This window comes from Arvicanthis niloticus, chromosome 12, assembly GCF_011762505.2.
Source record: "Arvicanthis niloticus isolate mArvNil1 chromosome 12, mArvNil1.pat.X, whole genome shotgun sequence".
In the NCBI taxonomy this organism is placed as follows: Eukaryota; Metazoa; Chordata; class Mammalia; order Rodentia; family Muridae; genus Arvicanthis; species Arvicanthis niloticus.
The window spans coordinates 7,811,336-7,837,525 of NC_047669.1; the positions used below are offsets into that span (position 1 = coordinate 7,811,336).

The 26,190-nt window shown below is 46.1% G+C and overlaps 1 protein-coding gene across 6 annotated transcripts; it reads left to right on the forward strand.

The window, feature by feature from the left end:
• Window positions 1-1,644: 1,644 nt before the first annotated feature.
• Window positions 1,645-24,436, forward strand: Ece2 (endothelin converting enzyme 2). Of its 6 annotated transcripts, none has more exons than XM_076942688.1 (19): window positions 6,352-6,549; window positions 6,854-6,940; window positions 7,288-7,423; window positions 7,611-7,826; window positions 8,646-8,770; window positions 8,860-9,006; window positions 9,162-9,227; window positions 13,220-13,408; window positions 14,214-14,356; window positions 14,718-14,832; window positions 16,378-16,488; window positions 18,025-18,123; window positions 18,224-18,301; window positions 19,287-19,390; window positions 19,550-19,660; window positions 19,778-19,845; window positions 19,998-20,188; window positions 20,272-20,367; window positions 23,828-24,436. In XM_076942688.1, exons 1-19 carry the CDS (start codon window positions 6,511-6,513, stop codon window positions 23,849-23,851), a joined length of 2,145 nt encoding a protein of 714 aa, XP_076798803.1. In that variant the 5' UTR covers window positions 6,352-6,510; the 3' UTR covers window positions 23,852-24,436. The 6 variants fall into 6 exon arrangements, with proteins under 6 accessions (XP_076798802.1, XP_076798803.1, XP_034370640.1 ...); XM_034514749.2 differs by lacking the exon at window positions 23,828-24,436 and adding an exon at window positions 21,005-21,874; XM_076942687.1 differs by lacking the exons at window positions 6,352-6,549; window positions 23,828-24,436 and adding an exon at window positions 1,645-1,864 and having other exon boundaries at window positions 20,272-21,141.
• Window positions 24,437-26,190: the final 1,754 nt, after the last annotated feature.

A 26,190-nucleotide genomic window follows, 5' to 3' on the forward strand; every position in this document is an offset into this window, starting at 1 on the left:
TCACTCTGTAGGCAGGCTGGTCTTGAACTCACAGAGATCCACCTGTCTCTGTCTCCTAAGTGGTGGGATTAAAGGTGTGTGTCACCACCACCTTATTTAGTTCTTACTTTAACCCATTAAATGTAGTGTTGTTTGTTATGGATCAAAAGCTATTTGATGCCAACATTTTTTGGATAAATTTTCCTAGAGGTAGACCTTCTGAATAAGAAGAATACCTCAATGTACAAGCTAACAATAGTACATAAGGGTAACTATGTTCCCCATCTTTGTCAGTAGTGACCATTGGTATTTCATATTGTCGTGACCACACTGTCTTTGTAATTTAGGAGTGAAGTGTCTGCCCATTCTCCGTTCATTTAAAACCAATTAATGGAAAGGAAGACTGGAGGGTAGAGAGGGAAAGCCAGGCTTGGTAGTGTATATCTGTTAAACCAAATAACCTGGACACTGAGGCAGGAGGATAGGAAGTTTGACGGCACTCTAGATGACATCATAACACTATATTACAAACAAATAAATGAGTGATATATAGGAAAGGAAGAACAGAAAGGAGGAAAAAATAGAATAGAAAAACCCAGAAACACAAACACAGAGGAAGATGATAGAGAACAGAAATTTGTCCAAGTCTCTAACAAATAGCACCTAAAATGCAATCAGGAGCAGTTCCTTTTTGGCTTTTTTGTTTGTTTCTTTGTTTGTTTGTTTGTTTGGTTGGTTGGTTTTTCGAGAGAGGGTTTCTCTGTGTAGTCCTGGCTGTCCTGGAACTCACTCTGTAGACCAGGCTGGCCTCGAACTCAGAAATCCACCTGCCTCTGCCTCCCAGGTGCTGGGATTAAAGGCTAAAGGCGTGTATCACCACCGCCCAGCCCTTTTTGGCTTTTATTTTGGTTTTTTATAATCAGCCTAAAGACTGATTTTTAAGGTCTGGAGAGATGGCTCAGTGGTTAAGAACATATACTGTTCTTACAGAGGACCTGAGTCAACTCCCAGCACCCACATTAGACAGCTTACAACTGCTTGTAACTCCAACATCCAAGGGATGCCCCTAACTTTGGGCACATGTATTATACAGTCAGACTCACATGTACAACTAAATAAACAATAATTAAAATATTAAAAAAAAAAAAACATGAGCCAGGCAGTGGGGCACACCGCCTTTAATCCCAGCACTTGGGAGGCAGAGACAGGCAGATTTCTGAGTTCGAGGCCAGCCTGGTCTACAGAGTGAGTTCCAGGACAGCCAGGGCTACTCAGAGAAACTCTGTCTCAAAAAAACAAACAAACAAACAAACAAAACAAAACAAAAAAAACCCCATGATTTTGATCATGAAGGAGACATGAAATATTCAGGTTAAGTCTTTGTGAATTTGAGAATGCTGTAAACATGCTAGATTTTCATGTGTGGTGGTTGTTTAGTTCTCTAAGATGGGGATGGTTGTTTTGTTTTACAAGGATGGAGAATTTAGTTCCGTTTAATAACTTGATATAGGTATCAGCTAATAAGAGATGGAGGCTGGGTTTGAGTCCAAGTTAGCCTTGCTTCAAAACAGATGTATTTCTTGTTATTCTTCTTAGCGAGATGGTGAAAGAGTAGCAATAGTTTTGGAGAAGCCTGGCTTCCTTTTAATTCACATTTCTAATCTGCTTTCCAGAAACAAGTCAGAAGCCCTGGATTTCAGTCCTAACTCACAAGGATGTCACAGGATGGATGAGCCCATATATGTAACACATCTAGGATAGTTCATTGTCTTGCTTATTTTTCTATTGCTGTGAAGAGACATCGTGACCTGCACAACTTACAAAAGGAAGTGTTTAACGAGAGTCCATGACCATCATGGCAGGAAGCATGGCAGCAGATGGGCAGGTATGGTACTGGAGTGGTAACTGAGAGATTACAGTCTATAAGCAGGAGGCAGAGAGAGGGAGAGAGAGCTATCTGGGAATAGTGTGAAAAAAAAATTTTTTTTTTTGAGACAGGGTTTCTCTGTGTAGCCCTGGCTGTCCTGGAACTCACTCTGTAGACCAGGCTGGCCTGGAACTCAGAAATCCACCTGCCTCTGCCTCCCAAGTGCTGAGATTAAAGGCGTGCGCCACCATCGCCCAGCAAAAGTGTGAAATTTTAAAACTTCAAAACCTAGCCCTAGTGATACACCTCTCCCAACAAGGCCACACCTCTTAGTCCTTCCCCAACAATCCCACCAATTGGAATGGGCCAGGTATTCAAATATATGAACCTACAGGGACCATTTTCATTCAAAATTACAACAATGGCGCATAAACTAAAGTGCTGTATATACTTGGTGGGTTTTGTTTCACTCTCCTCGCTTGCCTTTCAGTATAGCCAGACTTTTTTTGGACCTGCCTATGGTATGAATAAAATGACACAAGACTTCTATTGTAGTTTAATGCTTAGGCTTTTGGCTTGAACAGTCAGTCTCCCAGTTAGCTCGTCTAACTTAACCTGACCACTTAGCCTCCAACACACCAAGAGGCTAGGTGGACACCTCTCTGCTCCACTGAGGTCTAGCTGCACCCCTTCATGTTTGCTTTCTAATCTTTCATCTCTGCTTTCTTCTCCCCTGTCGTCCTCTGCCAGGAAGTTCTGCCCTATCACTTCCTGCCCAGCTACTGGCCATCAGATCTGTGTTATAATCATTGACTAGCAAGACAACCCCTGACACAAATATTTACAAAGCAGAAAACTTGGTGCTGGGAAATAGAAATGACAATATCAAAATCCTGCCAGCACTTAGCTCTCTGCAGGTACAGAATTAACAATTGAAAATACAGAACCACACCTTCATACAAAGTGGAAAAAAAAAAAAAAAAGATTACCCCAACAGTTGAGGGCTGAAATTAGGACCTCATACAAATACTCTACTACTGAATCCCAGATATTTTTTCTCCTTTGGATTTTGTGACACAGTCTCACCAAATTGCCCAGGGTCCTCAGGCAGGCTCTAAATTTGTTATCTTTCTGGTTCTGAGTAGCTGGGATTACAGACCTGCTCCACCCGATCTGACTTATTCTGGTTCCCCTCCTTCTTTTTTTTTTTTTCCCCCTTTTCTTTTCTTTCTTAGGGTCTAATATATCTAGGCTGGCCTCAAATTCAGTGTATAGTTGAGGATGACCTTGAACTGATGGCCTTCATGCCCCCATCTTCCAAGTACAGGCATATGCCACCTCACCCGATTCCTAAGTGCTGAGTTTTCTTTCCTGTATTTTGGAAGGGAAGTCCGAGGGCTGAATGCTGCAATGCCATCTTGTCACTAGAGTGACCATGAGCGAGCCAGAGGTTTGTCCTAAGTAGATAGCTGCTTCAGGCTCCAGTATGCCAAGATGTGAGAGTTTGATGATTAGGGAACCTAGCCTGCTCCTCCGTCAGAGGACTAGAGCATCCTCCTCCAGCCTTACTAGTTTACTCTATTATGGGTCTTGGATGATGATGATAATAATGATTAAAATACCAGGGCATGGTGCTGTACACTTATAATTCCAGTACTTGGAAGGCGGAGGCAGGAAGATCCCTGCAAGTTGGAGACCATCCCTGGCTGGTCTCACATAGTGAGACCTTGTCTCAAACAAACAAAGGTGGGCAGTGGTGGCACACGCCTTTACTCCCAGCACTCAGGAGGCAGAGGCAGAAACATCTGTTCGTTAAAGGCCAGCCTAGTATACAGAGTGAGTTTCCAGGACAACCAAGGCTATACAGAGAAATCTGGTCTCAAAAAACAAAAATAAATTACAAATCAGGCAGGCTTGTTAATTCCAGCTACTAGGGAAACCAAGACAGAAGAATAGTGAGAATTTCCCTTAACAACAACAGGGTGGTGAGATAGCACAGTGGGTAAGAGCACTTGCTGCTAAGCCTGCTGACCTGAGTTTGATCCCAGGAAGCCACATGGAGGAAAGAAGAGGCCAATTCATACAAGTTGTTTCCTGACTTCCTCCTGTGTGCCACTGCCCCCCCCCAACACATCATACACACAAACACAAATACATACATATTTTTAAATGATAGTAATAATTTATTTAGACAGATCCCATCACTATGTAGGCCTGGCTGGCCTGGAATTCAATATGTAGACCAGGTTGGCTTAAGCTTACATAGGTACACTGGACTCTGCTTCCCAAGTGCTAGCACCTTTTAAAAAAAATCATTATATATATATATATGCACACATATATGTAGATATATGATATATATATGATATATATATATCATATATCTACATATATATATATATATATATATATATATATATATATATATATATATATATGACACACCAAAAGAGGGCATCAGATCCCATTGTAGATGGTTGTCAGCCACCATGTGGTTGCTAGGAATTGAACTCAGGACCTCTGAAAGAGCAATCAGTGCTCTTAACCACTGAGTCATCTCTCCAGACCAATAGGCTTTATTTTAAACACCTTATTCCTAAGAACATTATTTGAAATTTTATTTTATTTAAACATTTTAATTTATTCTAATTTTCTGTGTATGGGTGTTTTTGTCTATGTGTAACGTCTGTGAATCATGTGCAATGTCTACAGAGCCCAGTAGAGGGTGTTAGATCCCCTGGAATTTGAATTACTGAAGGTTGTGAGCCTCCATGTGGCTGCTGGGAATTGAACCTAGGTCCTCTGGAAGAGCAGCCAGTGATCTTAACTGCTGAGCCATCAATGCAGCCCCCAAATAATCTTTTGAAGGTCCCAAATAATCTGGAGGTAGAATACCTATTAGCAGGTGCAGGGCCCTTGATTTAATACCCAGCATCTGAAAAAAAAATATTGACTCACAATACACTCTTAATATGCCAGTCACTTTACACGAACTGTTTTGTTTAATTCTAGAAACACACATTGAGGTAGATACTACCTTTCTTGCTGTTGTTTGTGGGTCTTGTTTGTTTGTTTGTTTGAGACAGGATTTCTCTGTGTATCCCTGGCTGCCCTGAACTCAACTCACTTTGTAGAACAGGTTGGCATCGAACTCAGAAATCCAACTGCCTCTGCCTCCCCAGTGCTAGAATTAAAGGAGTGTGCCACCATTGCCTGAATACTACTCTTATTTCCATTTTACAGATGGAGAAACTGAGTCTGAACCCAGAATTGTTCATCCTAACAATGACACTGTGCTCTGTCTTGTTTGCGAACATGCAATTTGGGGATGGAAAAGTGCCTAAGAAAGCAGTCTAGCACTTCTCAGCCAAATCCATTCATCTTGCATCATTTCTCAGCCTCAAGAATAGCCCACGCTAGCACCACTTGCAATAAGATGTCTGAGAACTTAGGTGCGAATCAATAAATGAGTATCCATTGCCACTACTTAAGGCTTCCTTGGATCACGGTTTTGTATTCTCCTGGTGTGGTTAGAAAGAGGAAGAGGAGGCAGTGCTTTGGTGTCCCAGTTCCCTCCACAGCACTGTAAAAAACATGAGGCACTCCTTGGCGCAACAGACTGTAACACTCCCCTGCCTGTTTAAGGAATGACAATATGGAAGGCAGATGGCCGATGCATGGATGCCACACTGTTGCGTTTCAGTTAAATATTGCTGGGTGGTTTTTTTTTTTTCCCCTCTTGTAAACCTCCCAAATAAAATCGTTTGCCTTCCTGAGTTGGAAATGTTAGCATGTCTTTTCTTTAAATATCTGTGCTTGGCTGTTTTTTTCCCTGCCAATTTGTCACCATCTGTAACCCTCTCTTTATGAGATGATCTGATGACAGCAATTATCTTGGAGAGTAAAAGTGCCATCTTGAAGCAATGTGTAAGAATAGCATTAGTGTGAGCTGTGTGTATAGTGCATGTTGCCCTAACACAACATGCACTATATGTGTGTGGTATGTGCTTGTGTGTGTCCCGGTGACAGTGGGCTTTTCTGTATATACATTGTGAATCTTCAGAATAGTTGCTGCAGAGTTTCTCTGTGTGCACTTGTGCTTGGAGTCTGTGTGCTGTTGTAGACCTCCCATGGACACCTGGATAGAGGTGAACAGCTTGTGGCTTCTAAGTGTTCCTGCTGTAAAAAAAAACAAAAACAAAAACAAACAAACAAACAAACCCCAAAACCCTGCAGACAGACTGCTAGGTAAAGAGGTTCCTAGCAGGAATGTGATTTCTCTACAGTGTTTAAAAGTATTGGAAGCCTGAAATTTGGAGAGTCCGGGTAAAAAAAATGATTGGGCCTCAACCGAATGAAAGCAAATTATGGGTGGCTTGCCTGAGGGGTTCTCAGGCTTGATGGAGAGCAGTGGTTGCACAGAACGCGGTCTGGGCGCCGATGCTGGCGGGGAGCCGCGCGCGCTTCGCCCCTCCCCCTCGCTCCCACCCCCGGGCGCGCCGCTGCGGTGGGGGAGCAGGGGCCGTCGCGGCCAAGCCGGGGGCTGCAGCAGTGGCTGTGATGGAGGGCTGCGGCGGGGTTCAGCGGGTAGCCTGGGCCGTAGTTCCTGGGCGGGTCAAGCTCGCCCAGCCCTAAGGCGCGGCCCGGTCCTGCTCCTCTCCACCATGAACGTCGCGCTGCAGGAGCTGGGTGGCGGAGGCAGTGTGAGTGATGGCCCTGGGCTCCAGGGGAGAGGACCCGGGTGGAGAGGGCACAAAGTGTGGAGGGGCGGGTGTGAGAGAGCTGGCAGCGTCTGACAGGGACTCCGGCTTGCCTCAGAGGTGGGGCTTCTTTTGCGGGTTGGAGAGGGATGGTGTCAAAGTGGACCCCAGTCCTAGAGTCTGGCACCCTGGGAAGGGCCCTCTCTGCCTAAAGGAGGAAGCCGGCCTAGTGAGGGACACCAGAGCAGGGTCTTCGGCAAAAGGCCTAGCTGCCCGACCTCAGCTGGTGCTCCTGAACTGTTTGCAGATGGTGAAGTACAAAGGAGCTAAGCTTCGGGATGAAGAATCACCAGAGATTACAGTAGAAGGCAGGGCCACCCGGGACTCACTGGAGGTGGGCAAAGGGGTTCCACTTTTCTCATCAGGCCTCACCTTCGGCATGATGCCTGCCTACCATAACCATGTGGTGTGGGCTGTTCTGGTGGGTCACTTGTCCCGGTTTCCACTCCATCTCTGGCCTCTGCGCCAGGACTATAGTGAGGCATCTCAAAGCCATGACGTTGCACAAAACAGGCTCCACCTGCCTCTTTGCTCTCGGGCCCTGAAGTTAACCCCACTAGCTATTTGCTCCATGACTCTAGAAACCGGCTGTATCTTCTTCATACTTTACTTTCTGGGAGGACTTCTGTGATCTTGGGTCCCTGAGATGCAGCTCATTTGTTCCTGTCCTGTGTTCCCCAGGTGGGATTCCAGAAGAGGACAAGACAAGTCTTTGGTTCACATACACAGTTGGAGCTGGTCTTGGCAGGCCTCATTCTAGTGTTGGCTGCCCTTCTTTTGGGCTGTCTCGTGGCTCTGTGGGTCCAGTACCACAGAGGTAGGTGGGTTCACACCTGTTGGCAGCCCTCATAGCTGGGGGGGGGGCAAAAACCGAAAGGCCTCTCAATATTTTTCTTTTTGGGGCTAGCCTTTCCAACTTCCTGCTGTCAGGGGCTTCTCAAAAGGTTTTGCTTCTTCCACCCCCATTGACAATCTCCTACCTTCCACCATGTCTCCTGCCACAGACCCAGCCCATAGCACCTGCATCACAGAAGCCTGTATTCGAGTGGCTGGAAAAATCCTAGAGTCTTTAGACCGTGGGGTGAGCCCCTGTCAGGACTTTTACCAGTTCTCCTGTGGAGGCTGGATTCGAAGAAATCCTCTACCCAATGGACGTTCTCGCTGGAACACCTTCAACAGCCTCTGGGACCATAACCAGGCCATACTGAAGCACCTACTAGGTGAGCGAAGGCTGTCAAGCAAGCTATGCCCATCAAAAGCTTCCTGTCTAACACATGGTCTAGCACTTAGTGACTACTCAGTAAATATCCACAAGTGCAGAACTGGGCGGATCATTCTGTGAAGCTCTTGAAGGAGGGTATGCAGACAGCAGGAAAGCTTAGTGATTGGAGCTGGGCTAGATGGGGCAGAATAGTAGGGGCTTCTTTGAGGGTCTTTACAAACAGAGGAGAGAAAGTCACAGTTTGCTCTTTCAGTCTTGCTGAGTGGTCCACACCTTTAACCCCAGCACAGGAGGTAGAGACAGATGGATCTCTATGAATTCTAAGCCAGCCTAGTCTACAGAGTGAGTTTCAAGACTGCCAGGGCTACATAGTAAGACCCTATTTCAAAATCCCAGCACTCAGTAGGGAGGCAGAAATAGGTCAATCTCTATGAGTTTGCGGCTAACCTGGTCTAAATAGTAAGTTCTAGGCCAACCCCAGGCTATACAGTGAGACTTCTGAAAGGGCTGGCTTGTTAATGTATGCTGATAATTCCAACTATCCAGGAGACTAAGGCAGGAGGTTGGAAAGTCAAAGCAAGCGTGGCCAACTTATTAAGACCCTATTTTCGACTTTACCAAAAGGAGAAGAGGACTGGGAATATGGCTCAGTGGGAGAGTGCTTGTTTAGCGTGTGAAAGGTCCTAAATTCAATCTTCAGTCCCACAAAATACGCACATATATAAGTGGGCCAGGAGAGGAGTCAAGGAGTGAGGTTCTCCGGCAGCAGTTAATGTAACTGCACCCTGGATCCAATCCTGTGTTCTACCCATTGCAGAGAATACCACTCTCAATTCCAGCAGTGATGCTGAGCGGAAGACACAGCGTTTCTACCTCTCCTGCCTACAGTTGGAGCGCATTGAGAAGCTAGGAGCCAAGCCACTTCAAGACCTCATTGACAAGGCAGGAGCACTGGGTGGGCTGTGGGCGAGAGAAGGAGGAGGGACGGGATCATCCCTGTACTAGAGATTGCACTTATGATCTCTACTCAGATCGGTGGTTGGAACATCACAGGGCCTTGGGATGAGGACAACTTCATGGAAGTGCTAAAGGCAGTAGCAGGGACCTATAGAGCCACCCCATTCTTCACCGTCTACGTCAGCGCTGATTCTAAGAGTTCCAACAGCAATATCATCCAGGTGCCTGGCTGGGAAAAGGGAAGGGACTCGTGGAAACTGTCTAGCCAGGATTCCCCTCTCCTATGACAAGCAGGCTGAACACCCTCCAACCCCATGCACAAGAGTCTCCTGTTCAAAGTAGGAGGGAGACTAACCTTTATGCCTTGCTCTTACAGGTGGACCAGTCTGGGCTTTTTCTGCCCTCTCGAGATTACTACCTAAATAGAACTGCCAATGAGAAAGTAAGGCACATCCTAGTCCCCTACCCATTCCTGCTAAGCTGGTTACTCCCTATGTACTTTACTTTTTGCCTAGGGTCAGAATGAGGAAGGCGAGCCCACGGTGCTGCCTAGCAAGCCAACTATTCTTTCTTCCCCTCCCTCCTCTTCTCCCTCTTTTTCCTCCTCCTCTTCTTCTTCCCCTTCCTCTTCCTTTTCCTCCTCCTTCTCCTCTTCCTATTCTTCCTCCTTTTTCTTCTCCTCCCTTCCTTTCTTCCTATTATTCTAACAGGAAAATTTTTTTTCTTTATTTTTGTGGTGCGGAGAATCAAACCCAGTGCCTCACATATGCTAGGCAAGTCCTCTACTATTGAGCTACACCCCCAGCCCTGAGAAGACTTTCATGAGTACCTACTGTATGCCAGATGCAGTGGGAAAAAAATCCGAGATATGAGTTTCAGAGTCACTGGCACAGAAAGTCTGTGGATCTAGGTATCTGAGACTCACGTGGGATGCAGGCATCTAGGGACTTCCTTAGGAGATCAGGTTTGAGTTGGGCCCTATAAAAGCAAAGATGTGGGCCAGGACCATGGCTCAGCAGGTGAAAAAGATACTTGCTGTCAAGCCTGATATCCCATATTCAATCCATAAGACACACGTGCTGGAACAAGAGAACTGTCTCCTGCAAAATTCCTTTGACCTCTACACTCATGCAAACACACACACACACACACACACACACACACACACACACACACACACACGAATGAATAAATAAATAAATAAATAAATAAATAAATAAATGTAATAATAATAATAAAAACCACAACAGAGATCAACAGTTCATCCTATGTAGAGACAGATTAAGCAAGTGTTGAAAAGGAAAAAAGCTTGGTGTGTTTGGACCATGAGAAAGGAAGGGTCCAGAGAGCCAAAGAGGGCATTCTGCACAGAGATGACATGTTGAGCAAAAAGTTGAAGCCAGAAAGGTTAGAATGTGCTTGGAATATAGCAAGAAGCGTAGTTCGCCAAGATGTGCTCCTGAGCACGTGGAAGACTAGAAGGTGGTCAGTGACTGGTTATAGAAAAGGTTTTGAATGCTTCAAAGTTTTATTCTGCAGCCCCTAAAGAGTTACCCCCAGCTTCCAGAGCAGGGCTGGAGAGGCTGTTAGCAGTGCCTTGGGAAGCCAGTTTGTCTGGAGGTAAAGAGAAGATGCAGGGAAGGGAACCTGGAGACAAGAATCTCCACAGTGCTTGGACTCTAAGACCTAAGGGCCCAGGCAGGGGAGTTTGGAAGGTGAGCGCTAAGAACCTGAGGTTACAAGACATAACAAGCTGAATCTCAGCTTGCTAGTTACTGGATGTTAGAAGAGGAGAGAGGTGATCAAAGCTATAAGGCTGAGTCGTGGTGAAATAGAGTGGGCCTTAGGGGTGCTATGTGTAGAAGAACCAGCCTGGAAAACTTGGGGACCAGGAGGCAGTGTGACGTCACAGGACAAGGAGTGACTTTGAGACCAGGCCTGTATTTCATATTCAGCAATCCTGTTTGTTGTAATTGATGAGTGTCGCTGATTCTTCGGGGTTTTTTGTTTTTTGTTTTTTGTTTTTTTGTTTTTTGTTTTTTTTTTCAGACAGAGGCAGAGGTTTGAGGGGTAGGGTGCAAGCCTATGCTCCTCCATGGAATAGATAGGCAGTGTGTGGGAATCTCTCATTTTAGACATGTGAGTTTGAGGAACGTGGGTACATTCTGTATGAGAGGTCAGGATGCAGCTATGGAGGTTGGAGGAGTGTTGGCGATGAGCCAGAAGCTCAAGGGCGCTTCTCCTGAAAATGGAGATGAAGGTGTGGGAGAGGGGTGGGAGACAGGAAAAGGAGATGCTTGGGTGGGAAGGCCGTGGAAACAAGCATCTTGTTGAGTAGACCAACTGGAGAGTCCTGGGTGTTCCTTCCTAAGCGTTTCCTGAACTACTTAGCCAGACCCCCCGCCCCCCCCTCCTGGCATGCGTGAACACTGCTGCTGTTCTCTCAGTGGTGGAGAAAATATGAAGCATTGTGATTCACAGTTGTTCAGACCGTCACAGAGGAGAAACATGAGGTTCTCAATTTGAGTCCAAATGGAAGGAGCTGAATGAGGGTGAGGGTAGGCTGAAACTGAGGAAGAGAGATCCGAGCAGGAAGCACTTCAGACAGGCTCTGAGGAAGGAAGGTGAGCAGCCTGTTGACAGATTGTAAAAGAGAGGAAATGAAATAGGAGAAGGTGGCCCAGTCCTTCTGGACAGGTATATAGGTCTAATGTAGAATTTGTTTGTTTGTTTTTATTTTCGAGACAGGGTCTTACTGTGTATCCCAGGCTGGCCTTAACTCTTGGAGTTTAGTAGCGTCATTGCTCCAGCCTCGTGAGTGCCAAGACTATATACCATAACCGGCAAGTTTAGGCTTTATCCCAGAAGAAGGGAAATGGGCCCCTGGAGAGATGGCCTGGTAGGTAGGCGAGTCAAAGGCCTTATGAGCTGAGTTTGACTCCCAGATCCCACAGGGTGTCACGAGAGAACCAACTCTCCAGAGCTGTCTTCTCACCCCACAGGAGTGGTAGGCCATGCTTACACATGTGCTTGTGTGCTTGTGTGTATGTGTGTGCACAGAAGAATGCAGGGAAGAACCATGTTGTTTTGGGAAAGGCCCTGGGTTTGATTCTCAGTGTGTTATTGGTTTCCTTGGACGGGAAGCATCTCTCCATAATGTAGGGGGAGACATAGTGCAGTGGCTGAGTTAGGGTGAAAACTAGAAAAGCAGAGGGTTCACAGATGTCTCAGGGGTAAGTCTCAAGCTGAGGATAAGGAAGTAGGGTGAGAAAAGTGTGTGTGTGTGAAGTTCTGAGTTAACTGTCTCCCCTTAGGAGCTGGGATGGGGTGTAGGTTGCTACTCTTCCGACTAGCAGTGACAAAGAGTGTGTGTGTGTGTGGGGGGTAAGTTGTCTTCAAAAAGGAGGGGAAGGGCCACAGAGGTGGCTGCTGAACAGAGCTGCCCATCTATCCGCGTGGTTTCTCCCTTTTCTCAACAAATACTTGAACTGTACTTGAACCCAAGATTCCAGTGGTGAACCAAGCAGACGACCTTGTCCTGATGGTACCAGACTGGGCTGAGCTTGTACTGGGCCCAGGCGGTGCTCAGGCCCCACATTCTGACCCAGGCCAACCCTGTCTCTCAAGCTTGTTTCCTCTATGAAACTTGAGAGTAATATGGACTTTTGTTCGTTTGTTTGTTCTTGAGACAGGGTTTCTCTGTGTAGTCGTGGCTGTCTTGAAACTCATTCTGTAGACCAGGCTGGCCTCCAATTCACAGAGATCTCCCTGCCTCTGCCTCCCAAGTGCTGGGATTAAAAAGGTGTGCCACCACGAATATGGGTTTTATGGCGTTGCTGTGTTACTGTGGGGGCAAGATACATTATATGTAAATCCCTTAGCCATCTAATTAGTGGATGAGTAGTGTTCAGTATAAAAATTCTTTTTCTGTGCTTTCCTGTCCCTTGGGAGGATAGAGAAAAGCACATGTGAGACCTGTTAGGATGAGAAACTTGAAGAAGGGACTTGAAGGGATGGATTCTTTACAGGATCCACTCAGGTGTTCAAATAAAACCACATGGCCCCTGATGGACTGGGGCAATTAAAAGGATATTAGAAAACAAGAAAGCAAAGCACTATGGGAGTCCATCCATTGGATAAATATTTACAGGGAAACAGTTTTGTGCTTGGCCTTGATCCAGGCTCTTAGGATTCAGTGGTAAACAGCTGACATAACTGGAACAGCATCCACTTAGGGGAAATAGATGATAAATGCACAGGTAATTAAGTCAGTTAGGCAGACGGGGGGTCAGCGGCGGGTCAGAAAGTAAACGGTCACTAAGATTTCCATAAGGTACATCAAGCCAAAATGGTGGGAAGAGGTGAGGCCCCGAGCAGACCTCATCCTTGGGCAGAACTTGTCACTCGCTTTGAGGATGACTGGAGCTTTCACAGGTTCTCACTGCCTACCTGGACTACATGGTGGAACTGGGGATGCTGCTGGGTGGACAGCCGGCCTCCACCCGGGAGCAGATGCAGCAGGTTCTGGAGCTGGAGATACAACTGGCTAACATCACTGTGCCCCAGGACCAGCGGCGTGATGAGGAGAAGATCTATCACAAGATGAGCATCTCAGAGCTGCAGGTGGGGTAGGCAGGGAACTAGAGACATTAGGAGAGGGTAGCCCTTGATAAAGACTACCCTGTTTTCCTATCTTCCTGAGACAACCAGTCCTCTCCCTGTTTGCTACTTCTATACACTTCCAGGTGTGTGTCACTATCCTGGAAAGAAAATGGTAAACATTTAAAGCCACCCCTCTCAAAGCCACCGGTTAGTCTTTTTTCTTGTCGCCTGGGGCTACATGAAAAGATTGTCATTAAAATATTTAGCCAGGCACAGTGGTTCACACCTGTAACCCTAGCACTTGGGAGACTGAGGCAGGAGGATATCTGTGAGTTCCAGGCCAGTCTGGATTACAGTGTAAGACCCCATCTCAAGCAAGCAAGCAAAGGGAAAAAACCAAATGGATGAGGTATCTACAAAATAATCAGAATGACATGGAAGTATCTCCTAGTGCCCTCCTGTACTAGCCCTTTTGGTGCTGAATTATAGAAAGACTAGAGAAAAGGAGATTCTAGAGAGAGTCCAGGTATGTGGGATGTGTTGGGGAAGTGGTGTTTTATCAACTGGCATGAAAATATTTGAATTTCTGTGCCCAAGCTGAATATCACACATAGTAGCTTTCCTTGTATAATAAGTGCTTAGGCTCCCAGACTGCAGGGCATTCGGGCCTGGAAAAGCATTTATTGCAGAAAGGGGTCCCTAAACAGCCAGTAACTGTTACTATGGCAATGGGAAAGATGCCCGGGCTATAGCAAATCAGTGGGGGAAAGAGTCTGTTGGGAGCCCAGTGAGAAGGCAGGAAAACCTGAAGACTTTCTGCTTTCAGACTCTAGCACCCTCCATGGACTGGCTGGAGTTCCTTTCTTTCTTGTTGTCACCACTTGAGTTGGGTGACTCTGAGCCTGTGGTGGTATATGGGACTGAGTATTTACAACAGGTGTCCGAGCTCATCAACCGGACGGAACCAAGGTGTGACTGGGGAATGGGAGTGGGGAAAAGGTATTGGTGGTGGAGGGGACTCAAGGCTCTAGAGATCTCTGGAAGGACCAACCACAGTGACTTGGCACACAGATTGAGTGATAAGACCATGGACCTGCCAAACCTCAGATTAAAATGTCTGTGGACCCTTCCTCTGGGCAGAGTGTCAGGGTATCCATTTGTGACCTCTAGTCCCTTATCTTGCTCCAAGCTGACTTGCACCCCAGAGTAAGAGCCTTCAGGACCACTTTCCTACACCTCTCAGGATCATAGCTTGCATGTTCCTGGGGACTGGCTGGGGAGGGGAAAGGGTTCCCCACATGTCTTTCCTTAATTTCTGATATGGAAATAGCATCCTGAACAATTACCTAATTTGGAACCTGGTGCAGAAGACGACCTCAAGCCTTGACCAGCGTTTTGAGACTGCACAGGAGAAGCTGCTGGAGGCTCTCTATGGTACCAAGAAGGTGGGCTGTCTGGCTCTGCTTCCTTTCTGACTAAATCTAGCTGGGAATACCTGCCCACATTTTCCCTTTAGGGGAAATGAGAGCAGGGCAGCCATAGTTTTTTCCCTTTGCTTGCTTGCTTGAGTGTGTCAGGAACATTTTCCTCATGGTACATCCGCACATGGTATGAAACACAGAGTTTGGAATCAAGCCCTCATGATTTCCAAACTTAGTTCTTTCTTATTTTGGCCTATGGCGCCTTGGGTATGTGAGCGAGTTCCTCTGGCTCTCCATTTCCTGATCTGTAAAACATGAGTAGTACTCAAGGCTAGCTTGAGTTAGTGTCAGCGTGTGGTGTACACAGCAGATAGCTTTGACGAGGATGAAGACAATCAAGTGCTGTTCATTTCAAGAGGCCTCAGTAAGCACGGGGAATAAAACTACAAACAGATGCATATATTTTGAGGGTGTTAATTGTTCACAAGTAGTGAAAAACCTCCTTTGTGTTATAAAGCAGAAGTTGGGACAGCACACTCAATGTGGGGAGCAAAGTGGGGGAGGCCATAGGAAAGTGTTCTCCGAGTGAAGAGAAAGCAGGGGAGAGAAGCATTTGAGGACTAAGAACACACGTGCAAGTTCACAGAGGCCTGGGGAGCTCAGTGTGTTTGCAGGGTTCTGGTAGGAGTTTGAGAGCAGGGCAGCAGACTGAGTTTGGTTAAGTGGGCATGGGACATCCATGAGGGAACTTGGCAGATGTGTTAGGAAATCTGACTTTGCCGAGTGATGACAGTGTTGTAGGACAGGAATATGGTGACAGGCTACACAAGAGACAATGAGGCTGAGCTAGTAGAGAGTGAGAGACTGAATTGGAAGGGTGGTGATGGGATGATACCCAGGTTTCAGGTATAGTGAACTGATTGCCTAGAAGTCTGAGCTGTAGAACTGAGCAAAGAAATGGCTAATCTTGGGCCAGCAAGATGGCTTAGAACAGCTGAGGCACTCACCACCAAGCCTGATAACCTGAGTTCAAGCTCCAAGTCTCACATGACAGCTCCTTTTGGCTGACTTTAGAGTGCCCCCTCCCCAATACGTAATAATAATAAATAATAATAGAAATTTCTGAAGTCAAGGAGGGCTATTAGAGCAATAACAGGAGTGGGAACAGAGAATGGAGTAGATGGCTCACCTATCTCTTTCTATTGAAACTTTGCTTCTGAAGCCAGTGCAGTTTGAGATACTGCCTTACATATCTCTGGAATCTGGAGCAGAAATGGCTCCTTAAGACTAGGCCAGCCGGGCGGTGGTGGCGCACTCCTTTAGTCCCAGCACTTGGGAGGCAGAGACAGTCGGATTTTTGAGTTTGAGGACAGCCTGGTCTACAGAGTGAGTTCCAGGACAGCCAGGGCTACACAGAGAAACCCTGTCTCAGGGAAAAAAAAAAAAAAAAAAAAAAAAAAAAAAGACAAGGCCAAGCTGTTGTCCAGCTCTCTGGGACTTAGCCCCAGAGAAGGAGAGAGGCCTTCAGACCTTGCTATCTCTGGGACCCTGCTCCTTGTTTCTTTACAGTCCTGCACCCCAAGGTGGCAGACCTGCATCTCCAATACAGATGATGCCCTTGGCTTCGCTCTGGGCTCGCTCTTTGTGAAGGCCACATTTGACCGACAAAGCAAGGAAATCGTGAGTCTTCAGGCTTCTAAAACTACTCTTTGACTTGTTTAAAAATCTGCTGGTCATTTATGTGTATACATAGAGCAATTGGGAAGGGAATCACCTAAACAGCAGATTGGGTGGAGGGATTATGAGGCTATTGGGCTCCTTGCAGTTTTCTGTAATTTTACAAAGTCTTATACTAGGTTTATATTATCTATACTTATCAAAATTTTCCAGGTATGGTGGCACACGCCTTCAGTCCCAGCCCTTGGGAGGCAGAGGCAGAGGCAGAGGCAGGCAAATCTCTGTGAGTTTGAAGCCAGCCTGGTCTACAAAGTGAGTCTAGGGCAGCCAGGGACACATAGAGAAACCCTATCTTGAAAAACAAACAAACAAATAAGCAAGCAAACAAACAAAAACCCCAAACCAAACCAAAAATAATACTAAGAGATTGGGAGGCAGAGGCCGGCAGATTTCTGAGTTCGAGGCCAGCCTGGTCTACAGAGAGTTCCAGGACAGCCAGGGCTACACAGAGAAACCCTGTCTCAAAACAAAACAAAACAAAAAAAAACCAAACAAACAGAAAAAAACCAAAATACTAAGAGATAATAATAGGTAATAATAATATTAAATATTAGATATTTATGGGAGACCTGAAATGTCCAATTATGCAGTAAAGGAAAAATAAATAATAGGATTTAAATTGAAGATAAATTAGTTATTTATTTAAAAAAATTTAACAGTCTCACATTTTTCAAATGGTTCAGTTGGCCTGGAATTTACTATGAATTGTAGGCTAAAACTTGCCTCAGCTTTCTGATACCTAGAATTTATTCTTTTAATTAAACAACTATCTGACTTTATGTTTTTATTTTTTATTTTTTTATTTTTTGATTAAAAGAGAAGTTGGTAATGACATTATTGCATCTGGAGCCCTTCAATGTGCTTGACAAGTTTGTTACCCCCAAGTAAGAAACCCAACCCTGAGTTGGGGTTTGCCTGATACTTGCTGTTGTAGACCATGTTGGCCTCAAAGTTGTGATGAGTCTTCTGCTTCTGCCTCTGCCTCCCATACCTGGCCTACTGATACATTTTAAAGCAGAACAAAAGTAGATTGCAAAAGCATATACACATTGCATAACACAGTTCCATATTTTGTCTGAATTTCTGGGGTAGGAAAAGCACTAGGAAGAGTTAGACTGTTAAGGAAGATAGCTGTGTGATGAGATTTCCAGTGATGAGTTTTCCTCGGTTTTCAACTGTTCATTCTGTTCATGCATCTCCTTCACAACCAGATAAAGAACAATTCAGTATTTGAAGGTATTATATTAATTTACCCAACAGCCAATTCAAATGTTTACTTAATTACTTAGAAAAATGCCACCCACAATAACAATAATGTCACCTGTGGTGGTCTCACCCTCCCTGCTGGGCAGCCTTTCTTCAAGACTCTTCATAATCCATGACTCTTGGATAGACCAGGATGGAACCCAGGGGTGAATGAGGAGTGAAGAGGCAGTAAGTGCGGGGGAGGCTGACTTGTGACCCTCCCTTCCCCCGCAGGCTGAGGGGATGATCAGTGAAATCCGCTCTGCTTTTGAGGAGACCCTGGGAGACTTGGTTTGGATGGACAAGAAGACCCGGCTGGCAGCCAAGGAGAAAGTGAGCCATGGCTTTGTCGGCAGCGCCATCTTGAGGTGGCAATGGCCCATTGAGTTTTACTGGGAGCTTAGGAGGGAAATCCTTACCTTGGTCTCTTCAGGCAGATGCCATCTATGATATGATTGGTTTCCCTGATTTCATCCTGGAGCCCAAAGAGCTGGATGATGTTTATGATGGGGTGAGTACCTTTGTTCACAGTACTAACCTTCAGGGCCCTGGGCTCTGGCCTTGCTCCTGGCCTCAGGGATAGAAGTTCAGGCACTGAGGAGAGAAGGCAGATACAAGTAATTAAGTTGCTAAGTATGGGTACTATGCTGGATATGGGCCAGTTGGCAATTAAATATTGCATTATTGAGTGTCGGGATTTGAAGTGCAGCCTGAGTTGATCATGCTTCTACTTCTGTGTAATCTTGGACAGGACATCTCTGGGCCTCAGTTTCATCTGTAAAATGACACTTTAGTACTCACCTTGCTAGGCTGTGGTAGTACACTTGGGAATCCCAGCACTTGGGAAGTAGAGGCAGGTGGATCTTTGATTTTATGGCCAGCCTAGTCTACAAAGGAAGTCCCAGGCCAGCAGGAATACACAAAAAAGTCTTAGAAAACAAAAACAAAAGAAACAAACAAAAAGGACTTACCTCACACGGTTGTAAAAACAAAAGAATGTAAGTTTGGTTTTTTTTTTTTTTAAGTGAGTGTGGTGCCTCACAATTTTAATCCTAGCACTCAGGAAGCAGAAGTCTGAGTTCAAGGCCTTGTCTACATAGTAAGTTCCAGGCCAACCAGGGGTACACAGTGAGACTCTGTCTCAAAACAAAACAAAAGCAACAACAAAACAGCCCTTGAAACATAAGTACCCCTTTTTTTTTTTTTTTTTTTTCCAAGACAGGGTTTCTCTGTGTAGCCCTGGCTGTCCTGGAACTCACTCTGTAGACCAGGCTGGCCTCGAACTCAGAAATCCACCTGCCTCTGCCTCCCAAGTGCTGGGATTAAAGGCGTGCGCCACCACTGCCTGACCATAAGTACCTTTAAAATACTGTCAATTAGCTGTTTTCACCCGTCTTACAATGGAGGAGATAGAGCTTTCTCAGGAAGGTCCTGCTGGGGTTCTCCCCTGCTCCATCATGTTCTCACTTGCTTTCTCCCTTCCACCATTCCTGCAGTATGAAGTCTCTGAAGATTCTTTTTTCCAAAACATGTTGAATTTCTACAACTTCTCAGCTAAGGTGATGGCTGACCAGCTCCGCAAACCTCCCAGCCGAGACCAGTGAGAATGAGTGGGCAGACATGGGGCAGCCAGAGAGGTAGACCAGGGCTTTGGGGGATGGGTCCTTGCAGGAGACAGGCAGGGCAGGGCTGGGCTGTCCTGTCAGGCTGGGGAGTCTAAGGAGAGTGAGGAGCCTCAGCTTCCTTCTTCCTACCCCAGGTGGAGCATGACACCTCAGACTGTGAACGCTTACTACCTTCCAACGAAGAATGAAATCGTCTTCCCTGCTGGCATCTTGCAGGCCCCCTTCTATGCTCACAACCACCCAAAGTGTGTCTGAGGCAGGAGGGTTTGGGTTCCGGGGCCATGGGGTGACCTGGGAGAAGAGCTGGAGGGGAATGAGGAAATGTCCCTGTGAGTCCTTACTCAGCATTCCTCATCCACCAGGGCCTTGAACTTTGGTGGCATCGGTGTGGTGATGGGCCATGAGTTGACACATGCCTTTGATGACCAAGGTAGGGGCCCTTCCTAGAATTTTCAGTGACCACTACAGGTATATGGGGGTATTGGGGGCAGGCCTTAGGGATCCTGGTGTGTTCGGGCTAGGGTTGTTTGGGGTATTTGTTCCCCCACCTGTGGGTTGTTTGCAAAGATGAGTTCTTCTCAGGGCGAGAGTATGACAAAGAAGGGAACCTGCGTCCTTGGTGGCAGAATGAGTCACTGACGGCTTTCCAGAATCATACAGCCTGCATGGAAGAACAGTACAACCAGTACCGCGTCAACGGGGAGAGGCTCAATGGGCTCCAAACCCTGGGGGAAAACATCGCTGATAATGGGGGTCTTAAGGCTGCTTACAATGTGAGTGGCCGAGGTCCCCCAGACTGTGTAGACGGGTCCTTGGGGACGTGGGCTGGTGGACTTGCTACCTGTTATTCCTCCAGGCTTACAAAGCATGGCTGAGGAAGCACGGGGAGGAGCAGCCACTGCCTGCTGTGGGGCTCACTAATCACCAGCTGTTCTTCGTGGGATTTGCTCAGGTATGGCCCCTTGGGAGAACTCCCTCCAAAGGGAGAATGCTTTTAGAAGAAGTTGGGGTCATGCAGGAAAGGTGTCAGGGAACTGTATTGAGAGAAAGCGTGGTGTTCAGAGCCCACGAAGGTAGACTTGAGGAGAGAGAAATTTTCTATAGGATCTTACTTGGAAGGGAAGGGCTGCTGGCTTGATTGGAATGAATGGGGGAAAGCATTGATTCCCTCCTATGATTCCTCCACTTTGGAGGAATGTGGAGAAAGAAACTATATCTTGAGAATGCACAATGGCTTGTTAAGGCTTACCCAGGAATAAAATAGGCAGCAGAGTTAGCACCCAGGCAGGGCCTCTTCAATACTCGACACCACAGCAAGCAGTCTTAAAGGGCTCAGCCTTTCCCCACAGCCTTACCCATGCTGGGTTACCTAGTGTCCAGGTTTTCTTTAAAGGCTTCAAGGGTCTGAAGAGGCATGTTCCCCTCCCTTGGAGCTGGCCAAGCCTCCTGCAGTGGCCCTGACAACTCCTGAACTCACCAGCTGGGCAGTGGTGGTTCCTGACCAAGATGGCTCTGCTGTAGCTGAAGCTATGGCCTAGCTCAGCTCCACACTAGACACCATATGTCCCCATGTCTGTCCTGGCCCGCAGGTGTGGTGCTCGGTCCGCACACCAGAGAGCTCTCACGAGGGGCTGGTGACCGACCCCCACAGCCCTGCCCGTTTCCGAGTGCTGGGCACTCTCTCCAACTCCCGAGACTTCCTTCGGCACTTCGGCTGCCCTGTCGGCTCCCCCATGAACCCAGGGCAGCTATGTGAGGTGTGGTAGACCTGGGTGGGGAAAGAAATGGGCAACTGTGGCCAGGGACTGGGGCTTCCAAGTCAGGAGAGAGTGAAGATCAGCTGGTATGACTGTCCCTCCACACTGCAAGTGAGATGAATCTAGACCCCACCACCACCACCACATTGTGCCTCTGCTTTAGGGGTACCTGAGCCTCTAGCAGAGATTCCACCATTCACTGTGACATCCTTTCATGTGTCACCCTGGAGGGAGTCTAGGCAGAAGTGTCAGTTCCCACAGTGATGAGTCTATCTCATTTGGACTTCAAGCTTGGAGTTTGGGGGAGTCAAGAGGATATGCCTGGGGCATGCCCATCTCTTCCCCGGTCATACTCAGTGCTCTATGAGATTTGCTCAGCTCCCTTCAGCCTACCCTCAGGTTGCCCCCCACCTATGATCCTTATGCTCCTCCTAGTACTGCTGCTCCCCTCCAGGACAGACCAACTGAAGGCAAGTGGAAGTGCTAAGGGCTCCCTTGGGTGAGAGGAGAATTATGTATGTACAGTGGGTGCTGGTTCCCTGTGTCTCAAGGTGTGAGCCTCAGGGATGACTGATTGTCCCTGGGCCAAACAGAAAAGCAGATCTAGTAGAGAAAAGGAAAGACTTTATTTTTGCAGCGAAGAGGGTGGGGAGGGTGTGGTCTTGCTTTTATAGGGCCCGTTGCTAATAAATAGATCCTTACCAGTCAGCCTGTCTCTTCCTTCAGTTCTCTTTTTCCTTATTCAGCCTCCCACCCTGCCAATATTTGAGCAGCTCCAATACACTAGTGATTCTTTACGTACTGACTTACTTGAATAAATAGGGGGCTGAGATTTGAAGCCCAAGGAGACAAAGGTGGAGAGAGGAGCACAGTTGGGTCTGTCTGGTCAAAGTACCACAGCTGCAAGGGTTTGCAGCTGTCCACTGCATCTGTGGCCAGCATGTCACTGAAACTGAGGAGTAAGTGGGTAAGGTCAGCTTGGTTATGTTTGTTTGTTTGTTTGTTTGTTTGTTTGTTTTGTTGTTGAGACAGGGCCTTAGTAAATAGTCCTGGTGGCCTGGAACTCACTATGTAGATCAAGCTAGCTTTGAACTCAAAGATCTACTTATCCCTGCCTCCAAACTACTGGGAGTGCACCATCATACCCAACTTTATTGTTCTTTAAATCTACTTTTGATTTGAATGATATATTGGCCACCAGTAATTTGTGTCTCAGGCACTGTGGATACAATGTCTTCTTTCCTTTCATGACTCCAGCTATTTCACTTTTTTTTTTTTTTTAAATTATCTAATTTTATTTTGTGTGCATTGGTGCATCTATGTTTGTGTAGGGGTGTCAGATCCCCTGGAACTGGAGTTACAGACAGTTGTGAGCTTCCATGTGGGTACTGGGAATTGAACCCAGATCCTTTAGGTAGAGCAGCCGCTGAGCTCTCTCTCCAGCCCCCAGCTAACTGACTTCTAACCTCACAACCCATCCAGCCCCTACAGGCCCACTGCTCTCCCGGTGCCCGGCTCCCATGATGTAGCCGCTTTACTGCAGTCAGAGAAATCTGGTTTGAACCTGAGGCTCTGATGATTATACTCCTTCCACTAAGCCTCAGTTTCTTCATCTATAAAATAGGAAGGACAGAAAAACAGTGGAAAGATTCCAATCACACAGATGCTCCTGGAGGTGGGAGTAGGTGTGAGTTTGTCAGGTTTGCAAAGAACAGGTGAGGGCTTGTTACTATTGTTTCTGGTGCCTCTGGTGCCTCTGATCCTTTAGCTATGCCTATAATCTGTGTCTTGCCCCAGTTTTTTAGTGGACCAGACTGTCCCCATCTGGGGCCATGTCATGTTACCTGGAAGTGCTAGCAGGTTACCAAGGGAAGGCCGTTACAAACAAAGGAAACAAGATATCTTGAACCTCTGAGCCACACTGCCAGGTCTGAACCTCTAAGCTCAAGCACAGGGTAGAGGCAGAGTGTATTAGGAAGAAGAGAGCTTTGGTGTCTGGAGCACTGGTGCTGGTGCCAGCTTCTGTTGTCCACTAACGTATGACATAGGCTCATCCTCTCTTCAGGTCTTGGTTTCTCAGCAGTCTGTAAAATAAGCGAGTTGGGTAAGATGGTTTCTAAGACCTTTCAGCTTCAATACTTCAAAAAGGAAATTCAGCTCAGGCATAATGATACAGGCCTTTAATCCCATGTATTTGGGAGGCAGGGGCAGGAGGATCATATGTCAGAGGCCAATTTGAATAACTTAGTGAGACCTTGTCTTAAAACTATGTAAAAGGCTAAAGCTGTAGCTCAATGGTAGACTGCCTAGCATGAATGAGGTCTTAGGTTCATCCACATACTGGGGGAAAATGAATTTATGGGCTCCGCAAATTCCAGAACTCAAAGAGATACTAATAAATAATGTGTGGAGCTCGGCTGTTGAACAGTGGGTAAGACTTGTAATGTTAAAGTGTACTGACCGTGAGAGATGCTTGGCTCTATAACTTCTGCCTTCCTGATGCCTAATCGCAGGGACCATCTTTAGACCTGGATCAGGCCAAGAGTGGTATCACATACCTGTAATCCCAGCACTTGGGAGGGGGCAGAGGCTCATGGGTCTTTGTGATTTCATGGCCAACTTGGCTATATAATGAGACAAGATTCCTAATTTAAGCCAGCAAACTGGTCCAGTGGTTAACCTGAGTGTGAGCCCCAGAACCCACATAGAGGTGGAAGAAGACAGCTGACTCGACAAGGATGTCTACTTTGATATGCATTCATTTGAGAATAACAGGGCATGATGTGGACGCAGAATGATCAGAAGCTCAAGATCATCCTCAGCTACAGATCAGAACGTGAGGCCAGTTTGAATATATGAGACCCTGTTTCAGAAAGAAAAACTTAAGTGGCCACAATGCCACCATCTCTGTTTATGAGTGGGGGAAATGGGAAAAGATCCCAGGACCTTCACTATCAGACAAAACAGACTGTACCAAAGACATGTGTGGGACTCAGGGGCTCTTAATCACCAACAGTTAATCTCGGAAGTCAAATGCAGGCATTGGTCTGCCAGTCAAATTCTTCATGCTGAGTGGGACCATTACTAGCAACAAGTGCTTTTCCATGGAACACTGGTCTCCCAGCCCAGACACCCATACAACCAGATAGTTGCAGAAAATTTATACACAGTGACCCAGAGTTAAAGCGGGTAGAACCTCTTTGTGGAGCACTACACAGTGATTGGTACTCAAAGTAAGGCAAGGTGGACCGCAGTATATGTCACCTTCACCTTTAACAGCCCTGTCAAGTTGATGAATATATTCTGTTGTGTTGAGGCAGAAGAGAAAATGAACAATACTAGGGCATTTGTGCTATCCCATTGGGTAATTTATTCCCATCCAAAGTAAGGAAGTCTGCCAAGAAACATGATCTTACCCTTGGTAAGACTCTAGAAATATCAGGCTAGAAGAGAATACTTCATAAAAATAAGCACACTTTCAAAGAGCCTAGTATGGGTCATACTAGGAGAATCTTGACAGTTTTCTAATTTATAGCTCTGGGCTCCAGAGAGAAACCCCAAAGCCTTATTATGTACAAAGATGACCTAAGGACCAATGCAAAGACATTCAGTCATCTGTTATGTATTTGTTAAGACCTGCCTCAAACCAAGCACTAACTGGGTGCCAGGGGCACAAAGATTAATCAAATATAGTTCCTGACCTCCAGGAGCTTAGAGTCCAAGATGGGAGAGATAAATGTCAAGTGTAGCAGGAGCTCAGGAAAGAAATACGTAACCCAAGAGGCAAGAAAGGAAAAGTATCCTAGAAGATAAGACTGAACTGGAGCTCAAAGGATGCTAGAGTTTACCAACTGAAAACTGAAGGGCATTCCTTACAGATGTATGTATGTATGTATGTATGTATGTATGTATGTATGTATGTATATATGTATAAATGGTAGGGCCATAATATGATCCCTACCTGGGTATCAGTAATAAAAGAGTGAATGTATCATCTGCTGTCATTTCTCAAGTTAATAGTAAAAAATTCCACACAACACTTGGCTTTTAGGAAAATATCATAAACAAAAAAATAGCAACTGATCCAATCTCACTATGTAGCTTTAACAGCAATTCTAGTTGGCTACATTTACTGTACTTAGCATGAATTCCCTCCTATTGAGCAGGATTCAAGTCCAATTAGGTGATTGTTGGTTACCCTCAGAATTAAAGTGCCACCGTTGCACCTATGGGAATTTACACTGAGCTGGTCATTCTGGTTTATAGGCTTTACAGTTGGGTAGGACTGTTGATTGCTCTTCTCCTTGGCAGCTCACAGAGCACCTTAAGACATTAGAAGAGCCAGTCCTCAGGGAGGAGGCCTCCAGGTCAGTTCCACTCACTTCTTCCAAGTGAAATGTTTGGTCTCCTCAGTAACAAAGCCTTACCTTCAAGTTCTGGTAGACAATGAAGGGCAACAGCAATAGCTTATATAGTTTTAGGAGTTTCTTGGACTCCGCTGACCAGCAGCTCTGAGGAAGGTTTACTATGCCTGGCACTGAGACTTTTGTTAGTCGTTGGCTCTTGAGGGGAGCATTATTACCCCAAGTGGTGTAAAAAGTTAGACACTATTAAAATTTTCAACAGGGTCTCATTGTGTAGTTCTTGGATGGCTTAGAATTCACTATGGAGACCAGGCTAGCCTTGAAAACAGAGAGCCACCTGTCTTTGCCTCCTAATTTAATCCCAAATGTTGGGATTGAAAATATAGGCCACAATGCCTGGCTTAGGTACCTTTACATATGGACTCATTTCATTCTTCAAGTGTTCTTATAAGAGAAACTTTTTGTACTTCACATAGGCAGAAAACAGGCTGAGTTTAGGTAGCTTACCGAAACCACACAGCTGGTGGTACATGGCAGGATTTGTTCCTAATATCATGTTTCTAAAGTTTGAGTTTCTCCCATCTTTCCAAACTTTTATTTCAAAACAATGTATACCTACAAAATAACTTGAAATGTATCCCAACTTTTTATATA